At 33.8% G+C, this 13293-nt stretch overlaps 3 protein-coding genes and 1 long non-coding RNA gene across 4 annotated transcripts; 2 read left to right on the forward strand and 2 right to left on the reverse strand.

Annotated features, from left to right (window-relative positions):
- Nucleotides 1–337: 337 nt before the first annotated feature.
- LOC142239160 (cytochrome c oxidase subunit 5B, mitochondrial-like) lies at nucleotides 338–1254 on the reverse strand. The gene is made up of 3 exons (XM_075310927.1): nucleotides 1095–1254; nucleotides 855–1028; nucleotides 338–783 (listed from the first exon to the last, which is right to left on the reverse strand). Exons 1-3 carry the CDS (start codon nucleotides 1174–1176, stop codon nucleotides 677–679), a joined length of 363 nt encoding a protein of 120 aa, XP_075167042.1. The 5' UTR covers nucleotides 1177–1254; the 3' UTR covers nucleotides 338–676.
- A 6196-nt stretch (nucleotides 1255–7450) lies between these two features.
- Fib (rRNA 2'-O-methyltransferase fibrillarin) lies at nucleotides 7451–8814 on the reverse strand. Its single transcript, XM_075310930.1, has one exon. The coding sequence runs from the start codon at nucleotides 8714–8716 to the stop codon at nucleotides 7685–7687; it is 1032 nt and encodes a 343-aa protein (XP_075167045.1). The 5' UTR covers nucleotides 8717–8814; the 3' UTR covers nucleotides 7451–7684.
- Nucleotides 8815–9847: 1033 nt separating this feature from the next.
- Nucleotides 9848–10963, forward strand: LOC142240914 (uncharacterized). The gene is made up of 3 exons (XR_012723432.1): nucleotides 9848–10180; nucleotides 10245–10355; nucleotides 10421–10963. It is a non-coding gene; the product is annotated as an uncharacterized LOC142240914 (long non-coding RNA).
- Nucleotides 10964–11755: 792 nt separating this feature from the next.
- RpL29 (ribosomal protein L29) lies at nucleotides 11756–12475 on the forward strand. The gene is made up of 3 exons (XM_075312233.1): nucleotides 11756–11791; nucleotides 12050–12166; nucleotides 12235–12475. The coding sequence occupies exons 2-3, from the start codon at nucleotides 12065–12067 to the stop codon at nucleotides 12364–12366; spliced, it is 234 nt and encodes a 77-aa protein (XP_075168348.1). The 5' UTR covers nucleotides 11756–11791; nucleotides 12050–12064; the 3' UTR covers nucleotides 12367–12475.
- The last annotated feature ends 818 nt before the right edge of the window (nucleotides 12476–13293 follow it).

The following is a 13293-nucleotide window of genomic DNA, read 5'->3' on the forward strand; positions in this document are numbered from 1 at the left end:
ATGTTAAGTGTTTGATATTCCTGCTCTCTAATATCTTTAAAACTTTTTAAATGCGATATTCAAACGTTTTATTTGTCGTTATGCTTTAATTTGATAAATATTCAGATTTTTGTTCACTATTTCATGCAAAATTTGGCTGATTTCCCTTTTTAAGCAAATGTTTACTGTTTTAACGGATTTGTCTGCTGTATCTTTGGGTGTATTAATCAACATTAATAATAAATTTGAAAATCTATACCCAATTATTTGAATAATCACTATTTCAATTGCAGCTAGAATCGTCTATTTCAAGTTTTCAATACTCAGAAAAAGTTGGTTCCAAAAAATTAAAAGTAAATTAAAATTTGAAAATCTCAAAAAATAGAAAATTTTATTTATTTAATATGTCCTAAATTCTACTGCCCATATGCAAACCAATATATTAAAAGTTTATGGACTAAAAAAACCAGAAAATTCGAAAATATTTTTTACCAATCTTATTCCTTCGACTAGGTCGTATTCTTGAAAAAAAGGTTTGAAAATATTCAATGACAATTTTGTGGGCATAAATTTCCTCCATTTAAGAACAAACTTCTTTTTTTCCCAACTTAACATTTAAATTACAAAGTAATTTCCTCCGCCAGCAATTTTGTGAGATATATAATTCATAGGTAATGCAAAAATCATCATATTCATATTAAGCAAATGACTTAACTTCCTTTAACTTAAACCAATGACCACATTCACAACGTTTGGGACATCCTTTTTCAAGCCACATAAAATTAACGAACCGATTATCATTGCCTTAAAAAAAACAAATTGGTGATATGCAATATGTATGAAAAAATAGCATTTGTGGTCAAAATTAAACTTACAGATACAGCCAACAATGCGGCCATTAAATGCTGATGGAATTAAGGTGGGAGTTTCTTTGGTACCAATACCTCTCTTAATAACAGACATGTGATAGGGATCGCATTTACCTTCAATATATGCTACAATTTCCTTTCGTTGCTGTCCTGTGCAAAGCTCTAAGGGATCTGGCAAGTCTGGAATATAAAAAAAGATATTTTTTGTTTTTTTTTTTTTAATATGACTCATACTTTCATACTTACTTTTTAAATATAATTGGCTCTTTGAAATCCATCTTTTCAGTATTGGAGCTTTATTCAAGAAGTTACGAAGAATTAAAGTCATATCTAATGATACATAAATGGAAGTCTATAGTTTGGTAAATTGAAATTGTATTTTCTTTGAAAGACAACTTTATCGATGTGTAAGTAATTTTAAAAAGGTATAGAGTTCTACATACCTTCAAAAAGCAGTATACGAAAATGGATTTTTAATAGACTTTACAGATACCGTATAATTCCGAAAAATACTACACGCATGGAAAAAAGCCTGTTAATAACAAACTCTGGCTGCTATTTTTCAGCAAACAAAAACTGCTGTTTTAGCTTAGTTATTTGCTAAAAGAACAAGCATATTTATTTATATATTTAAGTCTATGGATTACAATCCTTACAGATTAGCAATTTTAACCATAAATTAAATCTAAAGTATTAATAAATTTATTTAGAGAAACTGAAAAATCCAAATTAAAGTCATTATTCAATTTGTTAAATTCTTTTAAAGCTCTCAAAATGTGCTCGCAAGAAGCATAATTACTCCCATGAAAAGGAATATTAAAATAAGCATGACGTCTAAGATTCCTCACTGGTACATTAAAACCAATAATCTCTAGAAGAGGGGGACAATCTATAAACCCATTACTTGCCTTAAAAACAAACAAAACAGAAAATTTTAATCTACGATTCTCAAGAGATTCCAAATGAATTAATCTGCACCTTGATATGTTTACCAGTCTTCCAAGAAAACGGAAAACCAACCGCCGAAGACGGACCAGTCTTCGAAGAAAACGGAAAACCAACCGCCGAAGACAGACCATTCTTCATCACAACAATGCGAACTCTCACACATCGGCTCAAACAACTGCATTTTTGAGCCCTGAACAATAAAATGAGATGTCAACGCTTTTCAACACCTGAAGAAGCGGTTGATGCGTTCCGAAGAAGCGGTTGATGCGTTTAGAATGCAGGTTTTGGAGATACCTCAATCAGAGTGGCAAAAGTGGTTCGAAAATTGGCGCAAACACATGCAAAAGTGTATAGATCTATTTTCTGTACTAGCGTAATGTGGATTCAATGTTGCAATTACAACTATGTCTCCCCTGGATCATCTTTACAATTGAGACCAAGCGAGATCGTAGTGTTACAAATGACTGGCCTGAACAGAACTCATGATGGTACTGTAACCAAGAAGTAAAATCGAAAGTTTAGTCTCATTGTTGTTTGTGCTATAGTAAAACACTTTGAGCTCTTTTCCTGAGTCTAATATATGTCTTTCACCCATGTTCCAATATTCACTTCAATTCAACTTCCACTATTCACGTCAAATCCACGAACGTGAAAATTTGGTGTTCTTAATTCCACGTTCTTTTTTTAACTTTTCTGTAACCAGCTGGGTTGCACAAATCACCCAAAAATTCATTAAGGCGGAAATCAAAATAAGTGGAATCAATAGACTTATTATAATTTATTAATTAAAAACAAGTAAGGAAAGTCTAAAGTCGGGCAGGGCCGACTATATTAAACCCTGCACCACTTTGTAGATCTAAATTTTCGATACCATATCACATCCGTATAATGTGTTGGGTGCTATGTGTAAAGGTTTGTCCCAAATACATACATTTAAATATCACTCGATTTGGACAGAATTTGATAGACTTTATAGACTCAAAATTTAAGTTGGTTAATGCACAGGGTGGAACACAACTTTAGTAAAAAAATATGGGAAACATTTAAATCTGAAGCAATTTTAAGGAAACTTCGCAGAAATTTATTTATCATTTATCGCTCGATATATATGTATTAGAAGTTTAGGAAAATTATAGTCATTTTTACAACTTTTCGACTAAGCAGTGGCGATTTAACAAGGAAAATGTTGGTATTTTGACCATTTTTGTCGAAATCAGAAAAACATATACATGGGAGCTATATCTAAATCTGAACCGATTTCAATCAAATTTGGCACACATGACTATATTACTAATTGTACTCCTAGTGCAAAAGTTCAACCAAATTTGGCCAAAACTCTGGCTTCTGGGGCCATATAAGTCCATATCGGGCGAAAAATATATATGGAAGCTGTATCTAAATCTGAACCGATTTCAATCAAATTTGGCACGCATAGCTACAATGCTAAATCTACTCCCTGTGCAAAATTTCAACCAAATTGGGCCAAAACTCTGGTATTTAGGACCATATTAGTCCATATCGGGCGAAAGATATATATGGGAGCTATATCTAAATCTGAACCGATTTCAATTAAATTTTGCACACTTGACTATACTACTAATTGTACTCCTAGTGCAAAATTTCAACCAAATTCGGCCAAAAATCTGGCTTTTGGGGCCATATAAGTCCATATCGGGCGAAAGATATATATGGGAGCTATATCTAAATCTGAACCGATTTCAATCAAATTTTGCACACTTGACTATACGACTAAGTGTTATGTTTGTACAAAATTTCAAGCAAATCGGTATAAAACACTGGCTGTTGTGTCCATATTAGTGCATATCGGGCGAAAGATATATATGGGAGCTATATCAAAATCTGAACCGATTTCTTCCAAAATCAATAGGGTTCTATTCTGACCCAAATTAGGAACATTTAACAAATTTGAAGGCGATTGGACTTAATTTTTGTGATCAAAGCCTAGGTCCCAAGGCTTTGATCACAAAAATGTGTTCACAGACAGACGGACGGCCGGACAGACGGACATGGTTATATCGACTCAGGAACCCACCCTGAGCATTATTGCCAAAGACACCATGTGTCTATCTCGTCTCCTTCTGGGTGTTACAAACATATGCACTAACTTATAATACCCTGTTCCACAGTGTGGCGCAGGGTATAAAAATTAATCTACTATCGGACTTAAATTCATTTTGTATTTGAACTTCTTATCAAAGAGAACTATTTTGCCAAAGTTCAAATTTGTATGTTTTAGGGTTAAGAAAATATCGTCAAACGAAAATTTTGCGATTTGCGATTCCAAATATCAGAGCATACCCCTATATATATTTTTGTTATATGATGCCGAAGAAGTAAACAAATCAAAAATGAAACGGATCATGAATACGTTTTTGTTCAAAAAACTACAAATTTCAAATGGTATAAAAATTTTGGTATGTGGGTTCACGGTTAGGTTAGGTGGCAGCCCGATGTATCAGGCTCACTTAGACTATTCAGTCCATTGTGATACCACATTGGTTCACGGTTACCACTCTTGCCAAAAATAGTCTACCAACATTTGAAGAAAATTGTATCAAAAATCTACCAAATTTAAAAACAAATCCTTTTTTTTTGAATTTTTGTGATTAGTATGAATATAAAAATATTATTTTCTTCGAATGAAATGTTTTATTATTTTTATTTCGAAGTTCATTTCAATATTTGCAATATTATATATCATGATCTCTCCTTTAAGGGACATGTTTTTGAATGTGTCAAATCGAAATATTGGCTTCAATAACATACAACTGAAATAAAAAACATCTGGAGTTTTTTCATTAATGACCTCGAGCTGTACTAAAACCAAAAATATACAAATTTCTATAGAATGTATTCTATAGAATACAAATTTCTATAGAAAATTTTCTCAAAAATGTTATTTCTATAGAAATATTTCTCAAACATTTTATTTCTAGAGAAAATTTTCTCAAAATTTTATTTCTATAGAAAATTTTGTCAAAAAAAATTTTTTTCTCAAAATTTTATATCTATAGAAAATTTTCTCAAAATTTTATTTCTATAGAAAATTTTCTCAAAATTATATTTCTATAAACATAGAAGTACATCTTAGAGATGGAGAGGAAAATTTTGCGAAATCTACCAAAATATCAAGAATTCTACCATTCTAACAAACAGTAAAAAATCTACAATCTTTGGTAGAATTCTACCAACTGTTGCAACCGTGATTGGGTTGCATTTAGAGATGTGTTTCTGTTTTCGAATGACCACGAAATTTCAAATGGTATAAACAGTTTGGTGACATACTAGATATTGAAAATTGAAAAGTCGTCCAATTGTGGAAAAACAGAATTTTCGTCCTTTCAACTCTTACGTGGCTGATATTGGGTAACACATTGGCCCATGGTGTAGCAAAGTTTGTCGCAAATTATCCGATTTGTTTTTCTACCACATCCTAAGTCTTAACAATGTCAAGATCGGTATATCGACACACTATATCAATACCTACAAGCAAAACAATGGTCCAACTTTAATTATAAATGCATTAATGCAAATAATGCAGCTCTTGTTTTCCCATTATCAGCTTCTAGAAGAATGTTTCAGAAATGCATAAGGCTGAGCCTTAGTCATATCCTTTTAACTAAGGATCATATCTTCAATCGTGCATGTGATTGTTTCCCACTTTTATACGGAAGGAATTATCTTCGATTATATTAACTTAAAAAGACCCTAAAATACCAATTTCGGTCAACAATGGCCTCATAATCTTCTAATTTTTATACCCACCACCATAGAATGGTGACGGGGGTATAATAAGTTTGTCATTCCGTTTGTAACACATCGAAATATCGATTTCCGACTATATAAAGTATATATATTCTAGATCAGGGAGAACTAAGACGATATAACCATGTCCGTCTGTCTGTCTGTTGTTATCACGCAACAGTCTTCAATAATGAAGCAATCGTGCTGAAATTTTGCACAAACTGGTCTTTTGTTTGCAGGCAGGTCAAGTTCCTCCCGATTTGGGGTCTTGGGCTTATAGAAATCGTAGTTTTTATCCAATTTGCCTGAAATTTGAAATCTAGAGGTAGTTTATGATCATAAATAGGTGTGCCAAAAATTGTGATGTTTTGGAATAGCCCCCATATAGACCGATCTCCCGATTTTACTTCTTGGGCTTATATAAAACGGTATTTACGGGTGAAAATCTACAGATTTAAGATTTCAAATCAAGACGTTATTTTATAATTTTCTTGCACACTTACAAGAGATGTTAATAATTCCTCTAAAACTCAAACAAAAATTGTTCTTATAAATCCAGAATCTGATATAGTCTTCATCGGTAAAATCTTTAAATTTATCTTCGGGAAGTGTATTGGTTGAACTGTCCTCAAACCCCCCTGAAATTTCAAAGGAAACCCTAATATTTGGTTCAAGATTCGGCCCGGCCGAATTTACTGCTGTATATACTTGTTATTTTTATTTTATTATTTTATTTCTTATTTATTTTATTATATTATTTTACTGCTGTATATACTTGTTATTTTTATTTTATTATTTTATTTCTTATTTATTTTATTATTTTATTTAACATTATGGTTTTTAGAAGACCAGGAAGTCGTTGAAAAGCTGGAAAAGGATGTTTGGGATATAAGTTATTAAAACACTCTAATATTCTTCATCTTATATGGTAATATACTTATTATATTAAAACGATAAGTTAAGCGATATGTATGGAAAGCAATTACTCACTTGCATTTTCCGTTAGTTATGCCAATGAAGTTTCCCAAATCCCATTTCTTTCATATATATCATTCTAATATATCATAAAAAATGAGCTTATTTCTACTTGAAGCCGATGGGTTCAGAAATGGGGTCCTATTTGTTCAGTTTCATGAAAATCAGATAAATGTGGAATCTCGTATCTTGGGAACACTAAATAGACTAGCGGACGGGAATGGTCTAACAGTCTTCGATTACTTAAATTGAGTAACTCCCAGTTCATGGAAATTCATGTAATTATACGCAGGCTATATAAAAAAATAGTGGAAATATAATCTGACTACCTCTGGGTATTTTATCGTTAATTATAAAGAGATTGATGAAAATAATTACATAAGTTTTCAGTTGTTTGCCTAAATATTGTACTTTTTAAATTTTTCTATATATCCCATGTGGCCAAACACACTCCTTTCACACTTCCAGGAATCCAAAAACGTTCATACCAGTTCAATCCAAAAAAGTTCATTCCTATTAACAAAATAGGCAGTGAATAGGAATGTGACTACCTCTTGGTATTATATCTTGATGGTAATAATGGTATTTGTGAATAAAAGAAAACCCATTAAATGTCCAGCCATTCTGTCAAATATTCCTTTTGTTTAATAAAGCCATAAAATTGTATTACCAATTATTCTATATATCCAATGTGGCCAAATACACCCTTTCCTGCCCCTTTCACACTTCCAACTAATGTAAAAAAAAATATTATCGCCTTCCTATTAACAACTTTTCCAATCCATCAAAAATAAAATGTTCGTTTAAATTTCTATTCATTCCAATACCCACAATGGAGTCTATTAACAACTCAATGAAACACTTCTCCCACGCTCGCTTTAACCATCCAGAGTTTAAGGAAAACCAATAAAATGTTTACGATTTTTTTCCAACTTGATTCTACAAGTTAAATTTATTGTATTTTTTATATAGGACTTTTCTTCTCATTATATTTCTAAATATAAAACTTTTCAATTTGTTTGTGTTTCCCTTAAGAGCAGAGAAACGCGTAAAATTATAAAGTTAGGTTAGGTAGCGTATACTTAAAGCTAAAAATTGTTTATCAGTTAAAAAAAAACATTCCAAATCTAAATGCGCATCTACAATGTTTATGAATCTGCGCCCTTTGGTGGCGGCCTGTAGACGCCCACGACTACAGCGTGATCACGTTCATAGGGTTCTAGGGTAATCTGTTCTTGTGGTTTCAATTTGTCTGCTTGCATTTTCTTTACTTCGGCGGCGAATACAGCTTCTGGTTGAGCTGTTGAATCTATACACGATGCCTTGATGGATATAACAAAATGGCCACCATTCTTAAGGAAGTGTTGTGCATTCAGCGCCACAATACGTCCCTGATCAGGTTGGGCAACATCAGCGAATATGGTATCGACCATACCCACAAGCATTCTGTATTTGTGTGGATGACGGGCATCTTCAATGATGGGAATTATGTTGGTGCGTTTTTTGGCCACGTTTATCAAATCACGGCCCGACCGATGTGAGAACTCAACAGCATAAACCAAACCTTCGGGACCAACAACATCTGAGACATGGGATACTGTTGTACCTGAAGCAGCACCCAAGTACAATACCTTTGAGCCAGGTGGCATGTGAATTTTGTCAACACCGCCTAAAACGGCAGCGGCCAATTTTGAACGGAAAGGATTCCAAACTCTGTATTCGACTTTCTCGCCATTAGTTTCGACAGAAATGCGTTTCTCACCATAGACTTCTGAACCAGGTACAAAGTTGCGTGTGACCAAAGCGTCTTCTTTTCCGCGTGCAATGAAGATGCCTTCATGACGATGGGGTTCGATGACAACAGTTTTGCCACCTTTGAAACCTCCACCACCACCTCCACGACCTCCTCTGCCACCACCGCCGCGGCCACCACCACCACCACGACCTCCGAAACCACCTCGTCCACCACCACCTCCTCTGCCGCCGCCACCACCGCCACGTCCTCCAAAACCTCCACGTCCACCTCCGCCACCACCACGGCCGCCTCCTCCAAAACCTCCACGGCCACCACCGCCACCTCCTCCAAAACCGCCACGACCACCTCCACCGCCTCTACCTCCACCGCCACGGCCACCGCCGCCACCACCTCCTCCTCTTGGTGAGAATCCTGGTTTACCCATATTTAAATTTTATTGAAAATTTTATGAAAAGAAAACTACGATAGCAAAACACGCGGACTGCTTGTTGCCGATTCCAATTAAAATAGTCACCACGTGCGTTCGATAACAAACTTCAAATTTGTGTGAAGAAGAAGCATTCGTAAGTAAACTGAACATAGACATGGTACATGGTTGTATTCATACATTTTCGAATCTTATTACCACCCTTCTGCCTACAAAATCCCCAAGTTTTGGTATACAATTTGATAATGGGCCGTTTCGACAAGATTGTTTGTTTGATTTATTAATAGGGCTGTTTTCTTATAGCACTGGATACCCCAAGCCGTGTAGGTTTAAAAGAAAACAGAGTACTCGCTTTATATCAAGGCATATTAATTAAAGGTCAAGTCACGAGCAAACGTGTGTACACCCCATGATATTTAGAAAGTCAAACTAAAATGGCAGGTCACTTAAGTTGACATTTTGTGTATGCGTAGTGTTTTTGTATTGTAATATTTATGTACACAAAGAATGTAAACAACCCTACTAAATGTAAACAAAGCCTTTGACAAGATGAATGTCGATATTAGTCACCTGATTGCATGACTTTACCTCTTTAATATGCCTTGGTTTTATATAAAATGTCCCATAATTTTGAATGGTTCATTATTGACTCCTCAAACATACATTCTTTTTCGATAAATTTAGCAAATCGTACGCAATTCCAATAGAGGATTTTGTTTTCTAAGGTAGAGAAAGTTTGGAGAAAATTAAATGCTCATTAAAATTCCCTGCCAAATTTTTTAGTATACCCACCACCACATCGAAAGCAGTCGTATACGATATATAGATCTCATCGGAAAAGAGCCGTCACTACTGAGAAGTTACTAAGCATAATAAACCCATCAACTGGGTTGTACAAATCGAATACGAAGGGATTCAAGTCGTTTCAATTACGGAACAATATGTAAAAACCAGAACAGGCCTGTATAACTTTGTTCCATAATGAATTACGGGAATTTTTCACCCGTAATTCATTATGGACCATTGCCCACCTTGCATACACAAGGTCGTGGGTTCGATTCCTGCTTCGACCGAACACCAAAAAGTTTTTCAGCGGTGGATTATCCCACCTCAGTAATGCTGCCCAATAAACACAGGATGAGCGTTTTTCAAATGCAACAACTTTTCAGTTTGAGGGTAAATATAATTTTCAACATAAATTCAACTTGACTTGAAATAGCTCATCTTCAATACATCTCCAAATTGTTTGCGAATTACTTCCAATTTGCCAAAATGTTGACGAAATCTTTGAAAAGGTGTTGAAGATAATATGAGAAAACTTTGACAAAACACTACCCTAAAATGCAACGAAAAAACCATGTGGTTTTCAATACTTATTTGTGCAACGAAGTTCGTGGTCAATTGCAAGAAATTAAAAAATGGAAAATTTTGGACAAATAACCAAATAGTTTATAAAAATAGGTAAGTGAAAATAAAAAATGAAATAAAACTTTAAGGAAGTCACTAAATGTATATCTCTTTGCAGAAAACTAAAATTATAGATTCTACGTTCTTGAAAACATTAAAGCATTTAGCTGACCGATGAAAAAATGGTGGACAATTAACTGGAAATGCTTCAAATAGTTTATAATAATTGGTACGTCAATATGAAAAATTAAATCAACACTTTAGAGAAGACACTAAATTTAAATCTCTTTGCAGTAAACTAAAATCTTTGGATGCTACATTCTTGCAAACATTAAGAAGCTGACCAATGAAAAATGAGTGGCTTATCGACAAGAAAAAGTTTCCAGAAACATTACAAGTGCAACCAATTAAAGTTGTTAAAAACGACAAATTGTTGAAATCAACAACTTCTGGATGAAAATGTACATCACATCGTCAGTTTAATTCATATGCTATTATCAGTTAAAAATGGATATTTTGTGAATTCCTTCTGCTGGAAATCAATTCTAACACGCGGTCCAGTACGTTCCTAATTCCAAATTGCCCGCATGTTAGTAAATATTAATGCTGTTTTATGACACCAAAAGGAAGGAAATCGAATTATCAATGCAAAAGCGTTTACTAATAATGTTTAAGATATTTAAAGTTTTGTTGTTTGTTTTTTTTTTGTTCTTATTTGTTGAAATGTTTAATAAGATTTTTATTTATCAATTTGTATTGTAGTGTATTATGTAGTGTAGTGTATTATTATATATTTTATTTTGATGAAAATGAATAAATTATAGAAAATTCATAGAATTTTGGCTTTGACTTTCAATTTGAAGTGGGGATATCATTCATACAAATTTAGGTTGAAAAGTATTTGCAACGATGTTAATTTTGAATTTGACTCGCATCGAAAATTGTTTGACAAATTTTTGAGTAGCGATGCATTTCAATTTGAGGATAACACTTGAGATATTATTGCTAATGTGTTGAATTTCACTGTTGAGGGTAATGTCTGTTTTTTGTTGAGAACGCGATTTTCTCAACAATTTCTCAACTTGAATATTACCCTAATCCTTTGAAAAAATGTTTGAAAAATTGTTGAAATTTAGCATTTTTCAAACGTTTGTGTTTATTGGGTGGTGACATTTCTGACATCGATACGATAAATGTGTTATCGATCCCATAAACATGCCGCAGTACCGATTATGCCTTCGGATTTAACTTATAATGTGGCCAATATATGGGATAAGTGAATGTTGTGTGAATAGTTCTATGGTAATTTTGGCAGTGCTTGTGAAGGGAATATTTTATATAATAAATTACCAATGATTTTTTTTACATTTTATTACATAAGTTAACATATTATTGAAAAAACTTATAAGAGATAGAGGTAGTAATTTAATCATTTCGAAAAGTGTTGCAGAAAACAGCAGTAATTTTATTGTTATTTTATATTTGTTAATGTTGCTTACGGTCTATACATACCATAAGTTTTTGATGCCCCATTCTTGTAATATTTAGATCTGGCATCTCCTATAAAGACTTTGTTTACATATTGAACATAGCTCACTTCGAAAATTATTGACAGCTGAACAATTTTCGAACTTCTCCCTTCTTTTCCGCTAAACTGTCAAAAACGTAGGTTGCTAAAATGATTTTTTTGAGAAAAATTTCATGAAATTCTTTTTATGTTTATTTATATACCGTGAAAATATACAAAATAAATAAATATTGAATATGCGTTTAATGAAAATTAAATATTTCTCTTTAACTTCTTTATGGTCTCTGCTACGATTTCAATGGATTATTTTCATTTGTTGTGGATTTTCGGATTTGTTTATGCGGCTGCTAATGTTCCTGTCTCCAAATGTACAATGGTGGATTTCGTGTATATAGCTATTAGCGTATAAAATGGCCAAGTCAAAGAATCACACTAATCACAATCAAAACAGAAAGGCCCATCGTAATGGTATCAAGCGCCCAATGCGTAAACGCCATGAATCCACTATGGGTGTAAGTATTTGCCTAAAAATCTAAAGATATATGGAAATTAATGTGTGTGTTGTTTATGGTTCATTTAGATGGATGTTAAATTCTTGACTAACCAACGTTTTGCCCGCAGAAACAACTTGTCCCGCGCTGAAGCTGACCAACGCTACAAGGATCGTATGGCCGCTCAAGCTGGCAAGAAGAAGCCCGTTTCTCTCCAATAGAAAAATATAGTTTTGTTTGGCTCTATGTGTATTGCCATTTTAAGACAAGTTTTCCAAAGTGGTGTGCTTACAAGGGAATAAAACGTAAATAATTTTTTTTTCTAAGAAATTTTGATTGTATTAATGAATCGGGAAATATCAATATTTGCATCGTAGGTAGATCTATGTCTGTAAGCCCTCGACAGGAACTAGAGATAGGGGAACATTTTGAGTTTTGCTAATTCGTAAACCAGAACGGGCGGATTACCCCTAAGTTAATCTGCGAAATCCATATTTAAATATATTTCTTCGGAAAATCAACAATCTTAAATTATCTTACCTAGCGAGCCTTAAACGTATCAGTAACGTACGTCACGAGGACGCTCAAGACTTCAAATCTGAAGATAGTAATAGGTGTAAACAATATTGGATAAATTGTAGTATGTTGCTAGACTGTCATGTCAAGTATAGAATTTAAAGCTGATGGAAGTTCAATAATTTATAGTTGTGTAATAGAATAGAGGGCTACATTTAATTTTGATCGAAATGTTTGATGCAGGGTGCATACTTAGTTCAAGTACTCATCATCATCTTGGAAAGTAAAGAACCCCATTTGTAGATAGGTTAGGTATAATGGCAGCCCGATTGTGATGTCACAGTGGAGAACTTCATTCTTATCACTGATTGCTGCCCGATTCAATGACAAGTGACCTCCTTTTTATAGCCGAGTCCGAACGGCATTTCACATTGCAGTGAAACCACTTATAGAAGCTTTGAAACCCACCAGCATTACTGAGGTTGGATAATCCACCCCTGAAAAAGTTTTTGTTGTTTGGTCGAGACAGGCTTTGGACCCACGACCCCGTGTATGCAAGAACGGCATGCTAACCATTGCACCACGGTGGATTATATGGTGTTACAAATATGGATTATATGGTTCACATGAGA

Source organism: Haematobia irritans, chromosome 5 (genome assembly GCF_050003625.1).
Source record: "Haematobia irritans isolate KBUSLIRL chromosome 5, ASM5000362v1, whole genome shotgun sequence".
Lineage (NCBI taxonomy): Eukaryota > Metazoa > Arthropoda > Insecta > Diptera > Muscidae > Haematobia > Haematobia irritans.

Coding starts and splice junctions, on each gene's coding strand:
- RpL29 (XM_075312233.1), top strand. CDS start 12,065: ATGGCCAAGTCAAAGAATCACACTAATCACAATCAAAACAGAAAGGCC. Junction 12,167..12,234: donor GCCATGAATCCACTATGGGT/GTAAGTATTTGC, acceptor TGGTTCATTTAG/ATGGATGTTAAATTCTTGAC.
- Fib (XM_075310930.1), bottom strand. CDS start 8,716: ATGGGTAAACCAGGATTCTCACCAAGAGGAGGAGGTGGTGGCGGCGGT.
- LOC142239160 (XM_075310927.1), bottom strand. CDS start 1,176: ATGACTTTAATTCTTCGTAACTTCTTGAATAAAGCTCCAATACTGAAA. Junction 1,029..1,094: donor GAGCCAATTATATTTAAAAA/GTAAGTATGAAA, acceptor TTTATATTCCAG/ACTTGCCAGATCCCTTAGAG. Junction 784..854: donor CCGCATTGTTGGCTGTATCT/GTAAGTTTAATT, acceptor GTTTTTTTTAAG/GCAATGATAATCGGTTCGTT.